At 32.6% G+C, this 21,964-nt stretch overlaps 1 protein-coding gene across 2 annotated transcripts in view; it reads right to left on the bottom strand.

Annotated features, from left to right (window-relative positions):
• The window catches only part of ACC (acetyl-CoA carboxylase), a 106,821-nt gene that overhangs the window by 54,189 nt on the left and 30,668 nt on the right, over positions 1–21,964 (bottom strand). The window contains exons 1-2 of one of the 2 annotated variants that reach the window (XM_068766011.1): positions 8,714–9,055; positions 390–507 (exon numbers count right to left, since the gene is read on the bottom strand). In XM_068766011.1, coding sequence (XP_068622112.1) covers positions 390–507; positions 8,714–9,006 — 411 coding nt within the window. In that variant the 5' untranslated portion in view covers positions 9,007–9,055. Of the gene's footprint in view, positions 1–389; positions 508–8,713; positions 9,056–21,964 lie in introns of those variants that run through there. The other variant, XM_068766012.1, reaches the window with a different exon arrangement.

Here is a 21,964-nt window from a genome sequence, read left to right as displayed (position 1 = left end):
ATTTGTAATATTCAAGAATGTCATCATCAACATTTTAGTTCGGACATCAACAGCTATGTAAAAGAGTCCCTCATAAATTATCATATAGGTGATGTGCTAATTTTTGCCAAACTTAGCATGCATATTGACAAAGACAGTTTTTTTCAGTTTCAGATATGTTCCATAGATACTGCTGACCATGAATATTTATTTTTAGGCTGCTCTTTATTACAACCATGAGAGCAGAGGGTAATAAATACTCCATACACCATAAATTCATCAAATATATAACAATATTTATTTTAAGAGAAAAATTATAAGAAAAAATATTAATGCATAAAAAAATTTTGTTTCTTACAAGTATGAATATAATAAGTACTATAAACCGATAAGGTTTTAATAATAATTACCTTATTAATTGGTTTAGTTCCTTGAAATCTCCTCACAAACTCCTCGGGTGTGGCTACAGTGAAGTCCTTCTCTTGGAAACGGTGGCTATGTATAACAGTGCCCTGGGACATGGAAGGCCTAAAAGAAAAATATTACTTTAAATTGGTATTTTATCTGCGACTTGTAAAAATAATATGTTGAGATAGATGAAGCTAGATATACATAACTAAAAATTTACAGTGGATACCAGTGTTTTCAAACCTTTTTTGTGCCATGCCCCACTTATCTCTTTTTAAAATTCTTACGCCCCCCTGTGGAACATATATAATTTTTATATTAAAGCGAAAGGATTAAAATCCATTTTTGAATTGCCCCACTTATAAATTAAATTGCCCCCCTGTGGGGCATGGGCCAAACCTTGGGAAACACTGGTAAAAACTGTCTTTCAATAAGGAAGAAGGGTCTAAGGATATTATTATTTTACAACAAAGGATAATTAAAAATCAACCTAAAACATAAATGTTTATTTTATCAATCACACACTTTAATCAAGTTTGTTATTATGTTAACCGCTGACAATGATTTCTATTGTATAATTATCATATAACATATATATTTGTATTTTACAGAGGATTTAGAATCATAAATAAGTTTTTAAAATAAAAAGTTCTAACTAGACTCAAGCAAAAAAGATATTTATAGATACATAAACTTTCAGAAGCTGAATTTGATACTAGTAAAATCTAGTATTAGTATAAATCAGAAATATTATTTTCTAGATATGAGTAAAGATAGAATGTGTGAATTGACATCCTTAAAAGATACATTGATAATTTGTAAACAGTTCGTAAAACAGGTTTCTCATTATAAAAACAAATATTATATATAGACAAAATATATCAACGCAATAGGTTTACGTCACTAAGATTATTCGTAGTTTATTAACAATGATTTTGCATAAATGAAATTAGATTTATTTTTTTAGTAATTGTGAGTTTTTAACAAAAAAGACGAAAACACTTCCGTTAAGTTTCAAATTTTACAGTTGTCAAAATAAGTAAAGAATCTTAACTATGGGCACTTAGATTTTAGCAGTAAATAAATTCATGAGTGGTGAAATCAAAGAGAAATCACATTCCAAACTTCGCGTCTAATTTACACGTAGTTATAAGTGATATAAAGTGTAAATAGTGAATCAAAAGTATTATTGTGGCATCACACCGTCGTATATATTTTCGCAAATAATTTAGCAAATATATTAATGTAAATTCTAACCTGTAAAAGCCTTCCGAGTACAATCCGTTCATCGTTGGATACATTATTCACGTGTACGTAACTTTGAAAGTAATATATCAAAAATGGATACACGTTTTAAATTATATTTATTGTAAATGCAACAATAATGTATCATCTCACCGCTTAAAGTTTTGTTTTCATACACTGACGTTTGTATCACCAATGATGTATCTATGACAGGATCATACGATCGTTGTATCTCACTTCCACTCACTTAATGCCCTTAGTGCGACAGAGAGATAAATTGAGAGTTGCCGTCATTACACAATTGATGCAATAAGAAATTGTTTTTCCGCATTGTTTACGAGATGAACGGGGTCGACCTATACACGCATAATTATATAGGGCGTAATCTTTGAATAATTATAACAGATATAATATCTGCTGGATTAAATGAATTATTGCAAGCATTAAAAACAAACATGGGAAATATAATTGACGTAAGTAGTCATGGCAATATTTACTTTAGATTTATTAAATGTAACTACAAATGGATCTCACTTTACAAAGATGCACTAATAAATAAGAATATTAGAAAAGACAATAAACGATATAGTACATACGTTAGATTTTTTTAAAAAATTATAATAAAAATATTATTCTTTTGAATAGGCTAGTACAAGCAAATATTAATTGTCAATAAAAAAAAATGTCGGTATTGTTGTCCTTACCCGAAAAAACCGACGGCTCGAAAGGCAATTCCGCTTGGAGCCAACGAGAAAGTCAACAGTTGCTCTTTACAAATAATTAGCTTCCTGATTAAGCATCAACATTTAATTCCACGCATTAAAATCAGTTTAGTATTATCGGATAAAATAATTTACTTTTTGAATATTTTTTTTTAAATTCTGGTTTTAAATTTCTCAGGTTGCAAATCTAAACTAATTATGGAATTTTATTTTACGTGCATGTATACCTTATGCCATTAATGAAAAAAAAACAAAATCGTCGGAATCGGTTTTAAAGAAATTCTTAATTCAAATTTTCAAAATACTGTAATGTGGTCGAGCTAGTTTTACCAGCTTCCTTCCTTTCTATAGTGCAGGGTGTGCAATGCACACGGGCGCCGCCGCAGCTAAGGGCATCGTTTTTTAATCTATCGCGATTCGACGCTTAGTTTCGCAACAGAGATGTGCTATAGGCTTAAAAACAATGAGTGTTATTCTGCCGTCATAATAAGAAAGGCCGTAACTAATACCATACTATAAGCTATACCTACTTGTAAAAAAAACTTTCTTATTACGACGGCAAAATTAATAGTTACAGCCGCGGGGGGAAAGGGTCCGGCCTAGAGGGCGCCAGGGTTTCATTGCACACGGGCGCTACACGAGCTTGAGCCACCCCTGCATGGGAAACCCAGCGATGGGGTTTTAGTGGGTAGAAATGTCAGTTACATCTGTCGTTCTTCCTGAAGCAGGGTATCCTGTGTTGATCCATACGATATATCGACGAAACCAAAAAAGGTTTATCAATTTGTTACAAAATTGACATTTGAGTTTGAATTACCATTATTGTAGTTTTAAATAAACTGTTATAGAAAATCAAGTGCACATTTAAACAACCGTAAAATATTTTTTATCAAAAGAAAAGAAACAAAAAAAAATATAGCGTTTATCTTCCGGTTTGCTGTCCACTATTCGAGCGTTCAAATTAAAAATCGAACGCTGATTTGAATTCGGACGCCATTAGACATGGGTTTTGCCATTGAGCTAGGGTTGAAATTGAAAATAGTCACATGTAAATATGAAGCCTCGATCACACCTCCATTGAAGTACTTGCTTCTATGTAGTCGGGTGGTAACTTCACCCGGCATTCGCGTATACTGGTAACCCTGACACGATGAAGGAAGAGGTACAAGCTTTTGTGGTAGCCAACTTCCAACCGCTACTCCCCTATCGGGCATGACGCACTGAACATTCATCACACGCACCCGCCTAACCCTCGTTCAAGCGAGGGCGGTCCGGAGAAGCCCATGTCATTCCCAACCGCCTAGTGGTCCTTGCTTCGCACAACTCACACTACACCTCATTCACTACACTATACACCTACATGGGTATAGTCCCTCTTCGTGTATATCTTCGTTGTAATGGATACGATCACCCAGCGTAAATTTTTAGTTCGTAGACCTTCTGTTTCCCCAATTTCGATGAAGCTACACAAAGCCTTAACCAGCTAGCAGCACAACTTCACGTCAAATGCACCCGCTACTCGCATATGTTTGTGACCCTGATCTAATTAGCTAAATGAATTGGCTATGAAGCATTGAATTCGTTTTGGAAAAGTGGTCACTTACTCAAAATAAATAGGGAATACCTAGGTGAATATATCTACATATATAAATAATTACATTTAACAAAACTTTTAAGTTAAACGGTTTTTTGATACCCATATTGTGGTGGTTGTGGAAAAATATGTACCTAGTCCGCCATATTGGAACGGCGTCAATCTTGAATTTTAAATTTTGACATAATCATAGTGTAGCCCTTTCATTTGATACCCATATTTAGGGGGTTAAGGAAAAATATGTAATCCACCATTTTGTATCGGCGGCCATCTTAGATGTATAATGTTATAGATTTTATTATGTTGTATTGTCATAAATTAAATGTGTGTACCAAATTTCAGATCAATCTGACAACGGGAAGGTGCTTAAATTTCAATTTCTAACTTTGACCCAAATAAACAAATTCCGCACGGGTCGAACTAAATAAAACCGTTTAATATAATAAAGTTGTCATGATTTTTTAAAATAGGTATTTAACCAAATTCATCTTCAATTCTTAATATAGTAACTATGTAGCTCTTTATTCAAATAACGAAGATAATTGATGGTTGTTAAAACACGTTTAAAATCGTACAGAACTATCCGTCATTAACATTAGATTTCATTGTTTAAATTTACTCAACATTAGCATGCGTGTATCTTTGTCTTACGACTTTAATATATTTTTTTTGACAATTTGTCGATTGACAGGTATTCCGGTACGTTGGTAGCAATTAAAGTTTTTAGAACTGGCCATTTATAAAAAAATAAACAAAATATATTTTAAAATTCGAATATTGGAATTCCTTTCCCACGCCGGGTGAGAAATTTTGAGATACGCCGATTTAAAAAATATAATACTAACGGGAAGTAATGTTGTTTTGGTCGACATATTTTACAGAAAAACCAATCGATTTGTTACCGCTCCGGCATTGATTTTGTATACTAGATGACAAAAGGTTGATGACGAAGTTGAATATATTGTTGATTAGAAGTAAAAACTTGTTAAAAATGTAGTCGTGTGAATTTCATGTTCACGGACCCTTGCACTCCGTGAACTTAGCTCCGATGAAGCTATAAAAGCCTTAGGACTAACAGCATTAACATCAACAGAGAAAAAACAAAAGCAAGTCGTGTGAGTTTTAGTTAAGAAAGCAAACATTACTTTCCGGTCCCCCTAATATATATTTTTTATTCATTTATTGTTTATAAATAAACGTCAATTGTATTATTTTTAAAATAATTTTTTTTAGTGTTATTATGCATAAATCGACTTCACGCGACCTGAACTATTTCGTCGGTCTATCTAGTGCATGGATGCACCGCGGCCCGCCGGTCGAATACAAGTGGCCCGCCGACTGCAAAAACACACAATACATTCAAAAAATATTGAATTCTATTAAAGAATAAAATCAAAAAAAATTAATTACCTATACTTCTGGCGGCCGGCCCGCCATCAGTTCTTGATTTGCCCGAGTGGCCCCTAGTCTTAATAAGTCTGTGCAACCATGATCAAGTGGGAGACTTCATTTCCAACGTAGACCTCTGGAAACGCTGCGGTGATATGCCGATCGACCAGCAGATCAAACGCCGCAAATGAAAATGGATATGCCACACGATACCAAGGAACCCTGATAACATACCGAGGCAAGCCCTAGAATGGAATCCTCAAGGAAAGCGAACACGTGGCCGCCCAAAGCAAACCTGGCGGCGGACGATCACTGCAGAAGTGAAGGCGGTTAGAATAACGTGAAGCGAAGTAAAGCGCGAGGTTCACGACCGTTCGAGATGGCGACGTACTGTGGACGCCCTCTGCTCCATCTTGAGGATATAGGAATAAATTATGATCATCTAGTGGGAGACCTACCCACACATCTATCGGCTTGTGGTCACCACTTCTATCCCCAGCTATGTGCCACCACTACTGCTTCATACGAGCAATTCTTAGAGCTACCTCCGTGACCTTGGTTTTCCGAGGCTCGTGACCTTGAGCCTTATAAGCGATCCTGTAGATCTCGTATCCGTAGGTCATCGTAGTGACGAAATAAGAAGAGAAACTTCTAGAACATTTTTTTTCATTTTCTAGAACGATTTTAGATATAAATCAACCATTACGTTACCTATACGGTTAAGAGAATATAAAATTAACTGCTTTGAAAAAAAAAATTTACACGTGTATAAATAAATTAATTTTTTGTTTTTTTTTTAAAGTGCGCATTGCTCTTTTCCGGATTTATGTTCTATCTATTTTAATTTTTTGTCTTTTGTCATTGTCAAATGTTATTTCGATTTTATTAATTACGTATATTAGATTAATAAAATTAATGGGTAATTTTTTATTTTTTTTTTGTTTACAAAATTATATATATATAAATTAAACATCGTCGCATTCCTTCGGGAGTTGGAAATCAATCGCAGACAAGAAAGTGTTAACAAAACATGCAATCTACATATATATTAGGGTTACGGGAGAGTAATATCGTTTCTGTCGACATATTTTACAGAAAAACCGATTGATTTGTTACGGCTCCGGCATTGATTTTGTATACGAGATAACAAAAGATTGTTGACAACGAAGGTGAATATAAAAAATGTAGTCGCGTGAATTTAACTTAAGAAAGCGGCATTACTTTCCGATCCCCGTAATGCATATAAATCATAAATATTTAATTACCACTCTCTGTAAGTATCCTCGTCAGACCTGTAGAAAGGTAAAATTAAATAATAACACGGGTCAACATGAAATTTGACTTTGATTGCAAAGCATTAAATTTCGGTAGTTTAGGTCGTAATAAGACGAAGACGGAAAAAAAATATATGGCATGAAAAACTTTGCTTTTGTGCTTAGAAGACTGATTGAACGAAATTTTTAAAAATCTCGGATTTTAATTTTTGATTGAAAATAAAACCAATGAAATAAAAATGTTTATTATTTTTATTAAGTTTTACTATCAAATTAGCTTACAGAAAAGTGGAAAATAACTTAAAAGTGCACACTTTTACTATTTCTTTTATGTTCATAGCTACTTTCTCTCAATAAACCCCAAATATAGTCGCCCATCATGTTTTCATTGTATTGGCCTTGATAGCGTTGTTCAAAATTCATGATGTCCTGATGGAAACGTTCTAATTGCTCTTTGGAATAGGCTCCCATATTGTTTTTAAATTTATCCAAATGAGCATGCAGCATATGTACCTTTAATGACATCCTGCAGCCCATGGCTTTAAAATTTGTAAGCATATCCTCAACCAAGTTTTCGTAGTTTTCAGCTTTATTATTTCCTAAAAATCCAGAAACTACTGCTTTAAAACTGTTCCAACTTGCTTTTTGAGTACGATTCAGCAACGTTGGAAATTTTTCATGGGCGAAAATCTGTCTTATTTGCGGACCAACAAAAACCCCAGCTTTAACCTTTGCTTCCGATAACTTCGGAAAAAAATATTTTAAGTATCCAAAAGCTTCTGAAGTTTCATCCAGTTTTTTAACAAATTGTTTCATCAACCCTAACTTAATGTGCAAAGGCGGCATTAACACTTTCCGCTTCAACAATCGGCTCAAATTTGACGTTCTGTTTTCCGACACACAATTCTGTTCTTACAGGCCATGACCGGTGAATATAGTGTTTAGAATCTGCTCTCATAGGCTTCACAGAGAATGTGAGATGTCTTTAGTTCATATTTCACGTCTCGAACTTTAATAAATTGACCACATATAAAACAAAATGCATCAGCATCGTATTTGCACTTTCGTGACGACATTTTAAGTTATTCTGGGCTTGTAAATAACACCTGATGGTTGTTTATCACTCGGGTGCCATCTAGCGGCACAGTGTAAACGTTAATACCCCACTCTCACCGCGCGGTCTTTTTAAAAATATTAAAATCAATTAAAATTTATGAAAAAATTGAAAAATGAGTATTATTATTATAACTATCACAAAAGCAAACTTTATACCGAAAAAAGGTATTTTCTTTTCGTTTTTGTGCATAACTAACTGGAAAATAATAGTATAAACTTTAGGACAAAGAACGAAAATTTTTTTGTAGAGTCGTGTAATTTATGTAAGACATTTTTGTAAACATTTCCAATTATCAATAGATTATATTTCTACTTATGTATTCCATATTATATTAAATAGTTCAGATTGATTTAAATAATCTACACAAACGATATATTTTACATTTAGTGTGTGTGATTGAAGTCCTAAACCAAAAAATTTTAATACATAATACTGTGATCAATAAGTAAGGTGGATTTCGTAATAAAATGTAAATTATTCATTTATTGTATATCCTTATTAATAATAATTAACAAGGATATCTTATTAATAATAACAGACCAATTTTGTTAAACTTTTAACGAAATAAAATTTCTGTGCAACATGGGTATTATATCTAATATATAAAATTCTCGTGTCACGGTGTTCGAACTTGAACTCCTCTGAAACGGCTCGACCGATTTTTACCAAATTTAATATGCGTATTCAGTAGGTCTGAAAATCGGCTACTATCTATTTTCTATACCCCTAAGTGATAAAGGTTGTTCACACTTAAAATTTTTTTTTTATTTTTTAACGAAATTTTTTGTTTTTATTTTTTTTATGATACAGCATACAAGAATACATACAACCATAAATTTTCACCCCTCCACGATCAACCCTTATTTTTATTTGTTAAATAAAAACTTTAATTTTTTTTGCAAAACAACGTTTGCGGGATCAGCTAGTATATTATAAAATTCCGTGCCTCAAAGGTTTAAGGCAATATTTATATCTTAAAACTTACTGCAAAGTGGCGGTGTTAGGTGGACGAAGTAAACTATTGTCCTGTTTAGAATCATGTCCTTTTTCTTCGCTGTTATCTGCGGCCGGTTCTGTTTGTAGAGTCATCTGGAACTTCTGTACGATGCCACTCGGCAGGACATCCGTCGCCTCGTCCTGTTCCCAGGTGCTGGGGTCCTCGGCGGTGGTGTCGCCCAGGACAAAGCGTTTCGAAGTCCTCCTCTTCAACATTGTCACGAAATTTCTTACCGCTTGTGCGACAGTTGTTAATGTCGATATCACATTCGATATATTCATATAAACTCACATAACATCACTATTTGGGCGTGAAATTATCACCTGTCTATTTTCGATTGGGAAATGTGTGTTTATTTATAATAATTAGAATAAATAATCTTAAAATATACTTTAAATCTTTTTTCGTACGTTTTTTTAATTCTTACTTATATATATCACTGTAATAAATATCTATATATGAGATATATACGTATCACATATACAATGACATCGCCGCTCCCATCGTATCCACTTATACGATACGAAAAACTAAATATTGGTTATATATCAAAAATTTTGGTCTAAATAAACCAGTGAAAATATTTTAAGAACATAATTATATCTATTCTTAGCTTGCAGAATAGGTGTAAATCATCTCAAATCACTTCACCATCAACTAACTGTAGAATAAATACATTTAAAAAACTTTTAAGTTAAACGGTTTTTTAATACCCATATTGTGGTGGTTGTGGAAAAATATGTACCTAGTCCGCCATATTGGAACGACGTCCATCTTGAATTTTAAATTTTGACATAATCATCGTGTTTTACTAGTGTAGCCCTTTCATTTGATACCCATATTGAGGGGGTTAAGGAAAAATATGTAATCCGCTATTTTGTATCGGCGGCCATCTTAGATTTATAATGTTATTGATTTTATTATGTTGTATTGTCATCTAAATTAAATGTGTGTATCAAATTTCAGATCAATCTGACAACGGGAAGGTGCTTAAATTTCAATTTCTAATTTTGACCCAAATAAATAAACAAATTCCGTACGGGTCGAACTAAATAAAACCGTTTAAAAAAAATTATAACTTTGCCTATCTCCGACACTTTTAGCCAGAAAATATTGTAAAAAATTGACAAGGTGTATTGGAATTCGCAGATTGCAAATCGCCTATAAAAATGATAATATCGATTGACATTTTAAACTGTGGGGGCGGTGATAGGTATAAAATAGATATCCATATATATTATGACTCATCACAAAATCTCTGATATATTAAATTTGTTAGTAACATTCATTTAGACGAGTTGATACCAGCTAAGAAATAATTTTACGAAATTCCACACGCAAGGAGAATTTTGTTTTAATTGCAGCGTTTATTAAAAAGGCTATATTATTAAACTATACACTGTTTTAGGGGTAAAAATTTGACCAGAATATTTTTGATATTTGATATGTGAAAAAGTACTTTTAAAATGTTTTTTTTTTTATGAAATTGCATCCAAGAAAGGTATAGTAGATTAGTTTGTAATAGAAAAACGAATAAAAAATAAAATTCATTTCGAATTTTTTCAGACCGTCAATTTATTTATTAATCTATTTTATTTTTTAATCTGCTCTGCTTCGCAAGGTATTATAGTTGTGGAGAAAAAGCACGAAGCAGCTTCAATTGTCGTATTAAATAAACCTAAATTTCTACGTAAAATGCAGTTCTACGACTGTATCTGACAACGATGTGGTGGTCTAATAATGAAACATTAAAACTATTTATTAAGAAATTTATCGATGAATATGAAAATATAAATTAAATTGTAGAGAAGAAACAGGAAGCAGGAAGCAACTTCAAGTAATAAAGGAGTTCAACATGACTTTAGTTTCAAATTCTGGGATGTGCTCTTCTGGGATATATAAAACAGGAAGTGTTTATTTTATTTTTATTTTTGACCTTACTCTTAAATAAATAATTTATTACGTATACAATTAATCACTAGAAATAATCCTAAATGAATAATGAAATAATAATTATAAAAGTATCGCGTTATACGAGTGCTCTCTGTATTTATTTCTTTAATTGTGAGACCGCGTCAAGCCAGTAACTTAAGTACGAAGGTTGTAGTCATGACGTCATAAAGTGAATAACATATGCAGCAACCTCACATGACTTTTTTTTACGAGAATTAAAATAAGAGTGTAAATAAGATAATTCACAAAATTCAACCTTGTAGTATATGTTAAATATGCATTGATATATACAAAGCAATCTTACGTAAGACTTATGATAATTATTCAAAAAAGGTTGTATTGACATAATATATATATTGGTTGATACGTGAGACACTTTCTTACACAGGATACTGTGTAAGAAAAGGACTAATATGTAGCTAGTTCCGCTATTATACTCGTATATATTTACATAGGTTAAAGGTTCGATTCCCAGGATACACTTATATAATTCACTCTTGCATTGTATGGGATTGCACTGCGATATCAAATCCGGTAGATATATCTTTGAGGGAGGCATATATCTTGCAGTGGACATTCTATGATTATAATAAAGACAAGATAGAGTATCTAATGGATTCAGGCGTAACTTTGCAGAAGTTCCTGTCCATCCTAAGTAAGAAAAGGCTAGTCCTTTTCATACTTAGGATAAACAGGATATATAACTACTTCCGCTATGTAGCAGTAGTCGTGCAATAATCTCTCGGTGTTTAGCACTAATCGGTGTAACATTACTCCTGAGGATGCCCCGTGAAGGGGTGAAACATGTGTTGAGTGATTTAACGGTGGTAGTTGTGTAATTCGCATTGTTTGCATTGTAGTAGCTATATATTAATCCTTTTCTTACTTTCAAGTGCTTTTTATTTCAAGGTTGAGATGGGCAAGAAAGTTGAAGAGGAAAGTGTGGTCTTCATCATGGGCGACGACCAATGTAGTCCTGAGAGAAGGCGTGCAGGACTATTATTCGAAAGAAGAGCAAGGATTAAAATAAAAATGAAAAAAAAATACATACGCATTGTGAAGACGCTGCCCCAAACAAAACAGGGAGGAACGAGTATTTAAAATATTATATATTAAATAGTAGTAAATTCAAATACCACCCAGACCAATGGTATATTAGTATAGAAATAAATATATGATATATTTAATTGTAGCAATAAAAAATTAAGATTTAAAATGAAGAATAAAGGAAATGATAGTTAGGAGACTGTAAGTTTCGGTTTCCAATTATATAACCAATTATATATTTTGAATTTCGAATGCTTTGCGAAAAACATTGACGACATACAATTTTCAGAACTGGCATATAAAAAAAAAATTTTAATTCAAAAATAGAATGTAATGTTTTCAAATACAATCGAATTTTTGACTACGAATATTTTCAATGAAAAACACGCAGACTATATATGTTTGTCCTATTATGTTTTATGTTTTATGTAAAATGACAATATATATAATATTTTAATTATTATATTTACGGGCATACAGTATTAACATAGCTATGTTTACGCATCTGTTCAGGAAAACAATTAAATATAACACGATTTCCTGTTGTTATTTATCAACAAGAATTATCCTTTTATATAAACGAAACATATTCCTAAAACATAGTACAGTACCCGGCGACAGATATGGCACATCGACCTTTGGAAAGAGACAATAGGCTAATTTCGTCTTCGTAGAGCATTATCTCTGTCGCACGAAATACGACGACTGACAAAACTTCACATAGGTAGTGGGGGCATTTCTGGAGATAGATGTAAAACCTTCAAAAAATGGCCTGGACACACCAATCATTCTGTATATTTTTCAACGGTTTTATTTACGGAATTTGTTTATTTGGGTCAAAATTAGAAATTGAAATTTAAGACTTCCCGTCGTCAGATTGATCTGAAATTTGGTACGCACATTTAATTTAGATGGCAATACAATATAATAAAATCAATAACATTATAAATCTAAGATGGCCGCCGATACAAAATGGCGGATTACGTATTTTTCCTTAATCCCTTCAATATGGGTATCAAATGAAAGGGCTACACTAGTAAAACACGATGATTATGTCAAAATTTAAAATTCAAGATGGACGCCGTTCCAATATGGCGGACTAGGTACATATTTTTTCAACAACCACCACAATATAGGTATCAAAAAACCGTTTAATTTTAAAGTTTTTTTAAATGTATTTATTAATATACGCGTATCAAGAAAGCCTTTCGGAACTGAGAAGCGTATTTATACATATATATTAATTTTTCACTATGATTCATTTACAGTTATCTGACTTGTATAAAGAGTGAAAGTAATAAAAGACGAGTCAAATTTTTACTTCAACAATAAACACGACGTTCTGTAACATATTTTTTTTCATTTATAACCAATCACGCTGTATGTGTTAGTATATATGACGCGAAATATAAAATTAAATACATGAATATAAAATGAGTTTTCAATATATTAATGGCGTCGTAACTTAGCTAAGTTATATAATATGTTTGGTTACATTACTGAGGCTATATAGTAAGATGGAGTACGGTGGTCGCTGTACGGCAAACATAAAAACCGGTTCTCAGGGTTAAGCGATCAGATGTATGCATTGGGTTGACCTTACTACGTCTGACTTGTCTGTTAATATTTACCAAGTTAGGTTGTGGCTGGTGGAACCGCAGAACAACTCAATCGCTGCCAGAATAATCATATAATATTCTTTAATTAATGCAGGGTGACCAAAAGTTTAATTTTGAGGAATAAAACATAGAATAGCAATAAAAGAAACAAAATAAGATAATAAAATAATAAATACATTTAAAAAAAAATTTAAGTTAAACGTTTTTTTGATACACATAGTGTGGTGGTTGTGGAAAAATATGTACCTAGTCCGCCATATTGGAACGGCGTCCATCTTGAATTTTATATTTTGACATAATCATCGTGTTTTACTAGTGTAGCCCTTTCATTTGATACCCATATTGAGGGGGTTAAGGAAAAATACGTAATCCGCCATTTTATATCGGCTGCCATCTTAGATTTATAATGTTATGGATTTTATTATATTGTATTGTCATCTAAATTAAATGTGTGTATCAAATTTCAGATCAATCTGACAACGGGAAGGTGCTCAAATTTCAATTTCTAATTTTGACCCAAATAAATAAACAAATTCCGTACGTGTCGAACTAAATAAAACCGTTTAAAAAAAATTATAACTTTGCCTATCTCCGCCATTATTAGCCAGAAAATATTGTAAAAAATTGACAAGGTGTATTGGAACTCGCAGATTGCAAATCTAAAATGATAATGTTGATTGGCATTTTAAACTGTGGGGGCGGTGATAGGTATTAAAGAGATATCCACTTATATTATGACTCATCACAAAATCTCTGATATATTAAATTTGTTAGTAACATTCATTTAGTAGGCATCAGCTAAAAAATAATTTTACGAAATTCCACACGCAAGGAGATATTTGTTTCAATTGCAGCGGTTATTAAAAAGGCTATATTATTAAACTATAAATTGTTATAGGTATAAAAGTTGACCAGAATATTTTTGATATTTGATATGTGAAAAATTACTTTAAAATGTTTTTATTTTATGAAATTGCATCCACGAAAGGTATAGTAGATTAGTTTGTAATAGAAAAACGTATAAAAATGAAATTCATTTCGAATTTTTTTAGACCGTCAATTTATTTATTAATTTATTTTATTTTTTAATCTGCTCTGCTTCGCAAGGTATTATAGTTGTGGAGAAAAAGCACGAAGCAGCTTCAATTGTCGTATTAAATAAACCTAAATTTCTACGTAAAATGCAGTTCTACGACTGTATCTGACAACGATGTGGTGGTCTAATAATGAAACATTAAAACTATTTATTAAGAAATTTATCGATGAATATGAAAATATAAATTAAATTGTGGAGAAGAAGCAGGAAGCAGGAAGTACCTTCAAGTAATAAAGGAGTTCAACATGACTCTAGTTTCAAATTCTGGGATGTGCTCTTCTGAGATATATAAAAAAGGATATATTTAATTTATTTTAAATTTTGACCTTACTCTTAAATAACATAAATAATTCTTTTTACGTATACAATTAATCACTATAAATAATCCTAAATGAATAATAAAATAATAATTATAAAAGTATCGCGTTATACGAGTACTTACTGTATTTATTTTTTTAATTGTAAGACCGCGTCAAGCCAGTAACTTAAGTACGAAGGTTGTAGTCATGACGTCATTAAGTGAATAACATATGCAGCAACCTCACATGACTTTTCGAGAATTAAAATAAGATTGTAAATAAGATAATTCACAAAATTCGGCCTCGTAGTATATGTTAAATATGCATTGATATATACAAAGCAATCTTACGTAAGACATATGATAATTATTCAAAAAAGGTTGTATTGACATAATATATATTGGTTGGTACGTGAGACACTATCCTGTGTGAGGAAATGACTAATATATAGCTACTTCCGCTATGTAGCAGTAGTCGTGCAACAAAGTGCACCGCCCGCCAGCCCGCTGATAAATGCGCATGCGGTAACAATGCGAATTACACAACTGCCACCGTTAAATCACTCAACACGTGTTTCACCCCTCCACGGGTCATCCTCAGGAGTAATGTTACACCTATTAGTGCCAAACACCGAGAGTATATTGCACGACTACTGCTACATAGCGGAAGTAGCTATATATTAGTCCTTTTCTTACTTTCAAATGATTTTTATTTCAAGGTTGAGATGGGCAAGAAAGTTAAAGAGGAAAGTGTGGTCTTCATCATGGGCGACGACCAATGTAGTCCTGAGAGAAGGCGTGCAGGACCGTAGTTCGGAAGAAGAGCAAGGATTAAAATAAACATGAAAAACTTTTTTTCTTTCGCATTGTGAAGACGCTGCCCCAAACAAAACAGGGAGAAACGAGTATTTAAAATATTATATATAAAAGAGAAGTAAATTTTAAAACCACCCAGACCAATGGTATATTAGTATAGAAATAAATATATGATATATTTAATTGTAGCAATAAAAAATTAGGATTTAAAATGAAGAATAAAGGAAATGATAGGAGACAGTAAGTTTCGGTTTCCAATCATATAACCTATATTGTGAATTTCAAATGCTTTGCGAAAAACATTGACGACATACAATTTTCAGAACTGGCATATAAAAAAAATATTTTTTTTAATTCAAAAATAGAATGTAATGTTTTCAAATAGAACCGAATGTTTGACTATGAATGACATGGAATATTTGAAAGTCAAAGAAAAACACGCAGGCTATATATGTTTGTCCTATTATGTAAAATGTCAATGTATATAATATTTTAATTATTATTTTTACGGGCATACAGTTATAACATAGCTATGTTTGCGCATCTGTTCAGGAAAACAATTAAATATAACACGATTTCCTGTTGTTATTTATCAACAAGAATTATCCTTTTATATAAACGAAACATATTCCTAAAACATAGTACAGTACCCGGCGACAGATATGGCACATCGACCTTTGGAAAGAGACAATAGGCTAATTTCGTCTTCGTAGAGCATTATCTCTGTCGCACGAAATACGACGACTGACAAAACTTCACATAGGTAGTGGGGGCATTTCTGGAGATAAATGTAAAACCTTCAAAAAGTGGCCTGGACACACCAATCATTCTGTATATTTTTCAACGGTTTTATTTACGGAATTTGTTTATTTGGGTCAAAATTAGAAATTGAAATTTAAGACTTCCCGTCGTCAGATTGATCTGAAATTTGGTACGCACATTTAATTTAGATGGCAATACAATATAATAAAATCAATAACATTATAAATCTAAGATGGCCGCCGATACAAAATGGCGGATTACGTATTTTTCCTTAATCCCTTCAATATGGGTATCAAATGAAAGGGCTACACTAGTAAAACACGATGATTATGTCAAAATTTAAAATTCAAGATGGACGCCGTTCCAATATGGCGGACTAGGTACATATTTTTTCAACAACCACCACAATATAGGTATCAAAAAACCGTTTAATTTTAAAGTTTTTTTAAATGTATTTATTAATATACGCGTATCAAGAAAGCCTTTCGGAACTGAGAAGCGTATTTATACATTAATATAAATTTTTCACTATGATTCATTTACAGTTATCTGACTTGTATAAAGAGTGAAAGTAATAAAAGATGAGTCAATTTTTTACTTCAATAATAAACACGGCGTTCTGTAACATAAATCTTTTGCATTTACAACAAATCATCCTGTATAAATGTTAGTATATATGACGCGAAATATAAAATTAAATACATGAATATAAAATGAGTTTTCAATATATTAATGGCGTCGTAACTTAGCTAAGTTATATAATATGTTTGGTTACATTACTGAGGCTATATAGTAAGATGGAGTACGCTGGTCGCTGTACGGCAAACATCAAAACCGGTTTTCAGGGTTAAGCGATCAGATGTATGCATTGGGTTGACCTTACTACGTCTGACATGTCTGTTAATGTTTACCAAGTTAGGTTGCGGCTGGTGGAACCGCAGAACAACTCAATCGCTGCCAGAATAATCATATGAGCGTCATTCTTTAATTAATGCAGGGTGACCAAGAATTTTATTTTGAGAAATAAAACATAGAATAGCAATAAAAGAAACAAAACAATATAATAAAATAATAAATACATTTAAAAAAAAATTTAAGTTAAACGTTTTTTTGATACACATAGTGTGGTGGTTGTGGAAAAATATGTACCTAGTCCGCCATATTGGAACGGCGTCCATCTTGAATTTTAAATTTTGACATAATCATCGTGTTTTACTAGTGTAGCCCTTTCATTTGATACCAATATTGAGGGGGTTAAGGAAAAATATGTAATCCGCCATTTTGTATCGGCCATCTTAGATTAATAATGTTATTGATTTTATTATATTGTATTGTCATCTAAATTAAATATGTGTACCTAATTTTAGATCAATCTGACAATGGGAAGGTGCTTAAATTTCAATATCTAATTTTGACCCAAACAAATAAATTCCGTACGGGTCGAACTGAATAAAACCGTTTAAAATGGAGATAAAGAAAAACCATATAGCTATAAACTCAAATCGTCGTCGAGTTGCCAGCTTATCGGTTTTTTATAGGATACACTTTGGAGAGGGCTCGAAGGTTCTTTTCGAACTGATTGAGCCATCTCCATTCCTTTATCTGACTACTATGCGCAGGTAAAAGTTTCATCCATACGTTGTTGAATAACCAAAAGTCGAACTAAAAAACGGTTTAAAAACCAAGATTTGGAACGATCTGTTTGAGTCTATTTTTCCTGATGAGTTGAACTCTGGAGCCTTTAAGAGTAGAGTGAACAGGTTTCTTTTGGATGGGCATGTACCACCTTCGTCTTCATCTACACTTTCCATCAGGTGAGATGGAAGACAAACGCCTATTCCATTACAACTATATAAAAAAAACACTGTAGTAAATATGCATCTCTGATACAAATAAATAATTTAACAATAGACTGTGATACATTGTTACGAATAAACCTAGACTGTGATAATTGAGGAGTGAATGAAAGGCAATGCAAAGAATGAGAATGAGAATTTAGAATGAATGAGAATGATTAGATTATATGATATATGTTAGAAGAGTGAATGAACGATTATGAAGACCGGAAGAAGAGACTGAAAATAAGACACGTGAAAAATTTATTAAAAATGTAGAAGTTTCTTTCACACCATAAGCTAAAGGTATAGGGGGGCTCCCCAAAAATGGGGGGGGGAGCATTAAAAAGCATTATCAAATAGAATACCTTCAGATATGTATAGTGAAACCAATGAAATATAATTTTTAAAGTTACGTTTTTTAAATTTCAAAGAAGCTGTAAGCCCTCTTCTAGGAGGACCGGATTCGGGTAGCAGATGAAGAAGGTTTTTTTTGGATTGGAAGGTAAATCTTCTAGATATTAAAGATATTCTGCTTCTGGGAAGAAAATAGGTTTACACGATGTTACTTCTGCTCTTAAAGCAAGGTTAAATTTAAACCATGCAATGATATACAGTACCCGGCGATAAATATTGCACATCGACCTTTTGGAAAGAGACAATCGGCTAATTTCGGCTTCGTAGAGCTCTATCTCTGTCCCACACTACCTATGTGACGTTTTGTGAGTCGTTGTATTTGGTGCTGGGATAACAAATACAATATCTTAAATAATTACCTCCTTTTTTTTATTAACATAGTGCACTAAAATATACAATGCAAAGAATTTTAAAACGTGTTGATATTGAATACTTTTAATTTTGGATATTAGGACTAGTTAGGGCAGACTAACCAAAGTCGTATGTCCACTGGCTGCAAAGTGACAAGAGCTAACCGCTAGACCAGTGGTTCCCAAAGTGGTCTACATCGACCCCTAGGGGTCTATGACAACCAGCAAGGGGTCTACGTCAGCGAAAAAAAATTGGGGTTCCAAGAAATGAAAATGGGTGTCCACGATAGTGGATCTCAACACATACACTGATAGTACCTATTTACTTACATCATACTACTCGTATCTTATAATATCAAAACATTTACATTATTTATAAAACTACTACTATGAAGTAAAAAATTATTAATATGTTACTATGTAGGTAATATGAACTCTGCATTAGACTATGACCTCACGTCGCAATGAAACAAAGTTCTTTTGGGGTCTATATGACCTCACAACACACTTGCTGAAACTCGCGTGCGAACAGTGCCGCAGTTACCTTGTTAAAGCGTCGGCTTGATATTTAAAAAAAAATCGAAATAGCGTACACATTCGAAATTTGAATTTAATTAATATTTTTGTGGCCAGCGTTCGAAATTTAAGTTTTCATATTATATGACTATTTACATCATACTATTTTAACCAATTTTAAAATATATATCAAAGTATAGTAAATAAATAGTAGATGATCAATTGCACCTGGATTATTTTATTTAATCTGTATTAATATGTGATTTCAGATCCGGTAACAATGAGGTCATAATTGACGAAATACATAAAAACACGAACGTACACGCGATTTAACAAAAAGGTAATTTATTAAGGCTGAGAATTATAATGTAACATGAATACAATGATGGTGTGAATATATGTTAAAAAAAATTATGTATCTATATATCTCTGTGATTTTCCTTGACAGTGGGAACATATAAAATTCTCAAACGTGCGAAATTGTTCTTAAATTGAATAATGTTTTTTTTTTCTAATACGAACGCATGTATCTGGCGACTCACAGGGTCATGTGATTTTTTTTTATTTTTCTTTATTAGTACTTTTACCTTTTGCATACCATGGAACCATATTAGACCATAATATAAATATATAAACAAACATAATATAAATATATAAACCATAGTCTCTGATCCCTGTTTAGTAATGTTTTTTCATTGTTTGACTATAAATCATTATATGTTCTCAGTGAGATAGTTATAAGGTAACAACTGTAACTAATTTTATATTTCTAAGCTTCTAAGTTTGTACTTTCTTACTGCCTTTTGTTACTGTCTATATTCAATAAAGTAAATAAGTAAATAAATGGTTGTCTGTAAGAGATTGCCTTTTGTGATAAGACCGCCCATTGTACTTTTTTGTATATTATTGTAAAACTTATTAAATGTATGTACGTGTACAATAAAGAATATTAAATAAATAAAAATATCAATGAAACCTCTTTATATTTTTACTTGTTTTTTAAACTTCTTATGTTTGACAGTTTGTGTTGCGTTGCAGTTTTGTTTATACGTTCATCCTGTTAGTCTATTGTTACGTATTATTATACTGTTAACCAGTTTTGTAAAATTATATTTAAATTACCACCATTATTTTTTTATTCCGTTTATACAGATCACACGCTCGCTAACATATTTATTATTTAATAAAATGTAATCAGTATGAAAATATACTAAAAAAGTAATTAAAATGTAAAATATTGTAACTATGATATTAAACAAACTGTGTATAAATAAATAAATAAAATAAAATCTGTGATATATTGTAAATAAATAGACCTAACTGCAATGATTGAGGATGGATGAATTGAATAGAAGAGAAAGATAGAAAAAATTGTAGAACGAAAGAATAGAAAGATAAGAAGAGAATGGAAAATAAAAACAGGAAAAAAAATGGGTCTGGGACAAGATGCCTTCAATAGCGAGGGCCATAAAAACACACTTATTATGAGTTTTGTTTCTGTTTTTAAAAACGTAATGGAAACTTTTAAATTTGGAACACTGGTAATTTTTTTTTTCTATTCCAACTAAGTTACAAATTTTGCTAATATCTTTTAGCCTGGTTTAACCTTCTTAGTTCTTTTATACATTCAATACTACTGTCTATTAATACTTACTAAAATATTCCTAAATATGATTATATTTAAGAAAGGGACTAATATATATCTACTTCCGCTATGCAGCAGTATTCGTGCAATAAAGTGCACCGCCCGCCAGCCCGCTGATAAACGTGCATGCGGCAAATAATGCGAATTACACAACTACCACTGTTAAATCACTCAACACGTGTTTCACCCCTCCACAGGGCAACCTCAGGAGTAATGTTACACCGACCAGTGCCAAACACCGAGTGTTTATTAGTCCCTTTCTTAGTTATGATGGACTTCCGCAAAGTAACGCCTGAATCTATTAGGTACTGATTATATTTAGCGCAAACTGAAGCTACTTTTTAGGTCATCTTGGTATTGTCGTTTCAGCCCATAGACACACGCTGCAAGGACCTAGACCTACTCATACGATATTCATGGGGGCATTTGCGGCTCTAGCTCGTGTAGCGCCCGTGTGCAATGAGACCCTGGCACCCTCAGATCTATCCCCCTCCCCCGCGGCTACAACTATTAACTTTGCCGTCGTAACAAGAAAGTTTTTTCATATTCCAACAAGCTATTTTATAAGTAGGTATAGCTTACAGTATGGTATTAGTTACGGTCTTTCTTCTTATGACGGCACAATAACACTCACTGTTTATATGCCTGTAGCACATCTTTGCTGCCGCGGCGACCCCTGAGACGGTGGCGCCCGTGTGCATTGCACACCCTGCACTATAGGTTAAGCCGCCCCTGCATGGGGGATATATCTTAATAACAGCGCTTGGCAAGCGGATTGGCGATCGCAGTGTGGTATTATGGTACGCAGAGTACCTTTCTGCCCATAATCCAATATTATTGAACATAGTGAATTATATTTAACGGAATCAGGCGTTACCTTGTGGA

The sequence above is a fragment of the Battus philenor genome, unplaced genomic scaffold (assembly GCF_028537555.1).
Source record: "Battus philenor isolate CCGP_79_NKW_IND1 unplaced genomic scaffold, ilBatPhil1.0.hap1 SCAF_20, whole genome shotgun sequence".
In the NCBI taxonomy this organism is placed as follows: Eukaryota; Metazoa; Arthropoda; class Insecta; order Lepidoptera; family Papilionidae; genus Battus; species Battus philenor.
This window is presented reverse-complemented; position numbering and strand designations above follow the sequence as displayed.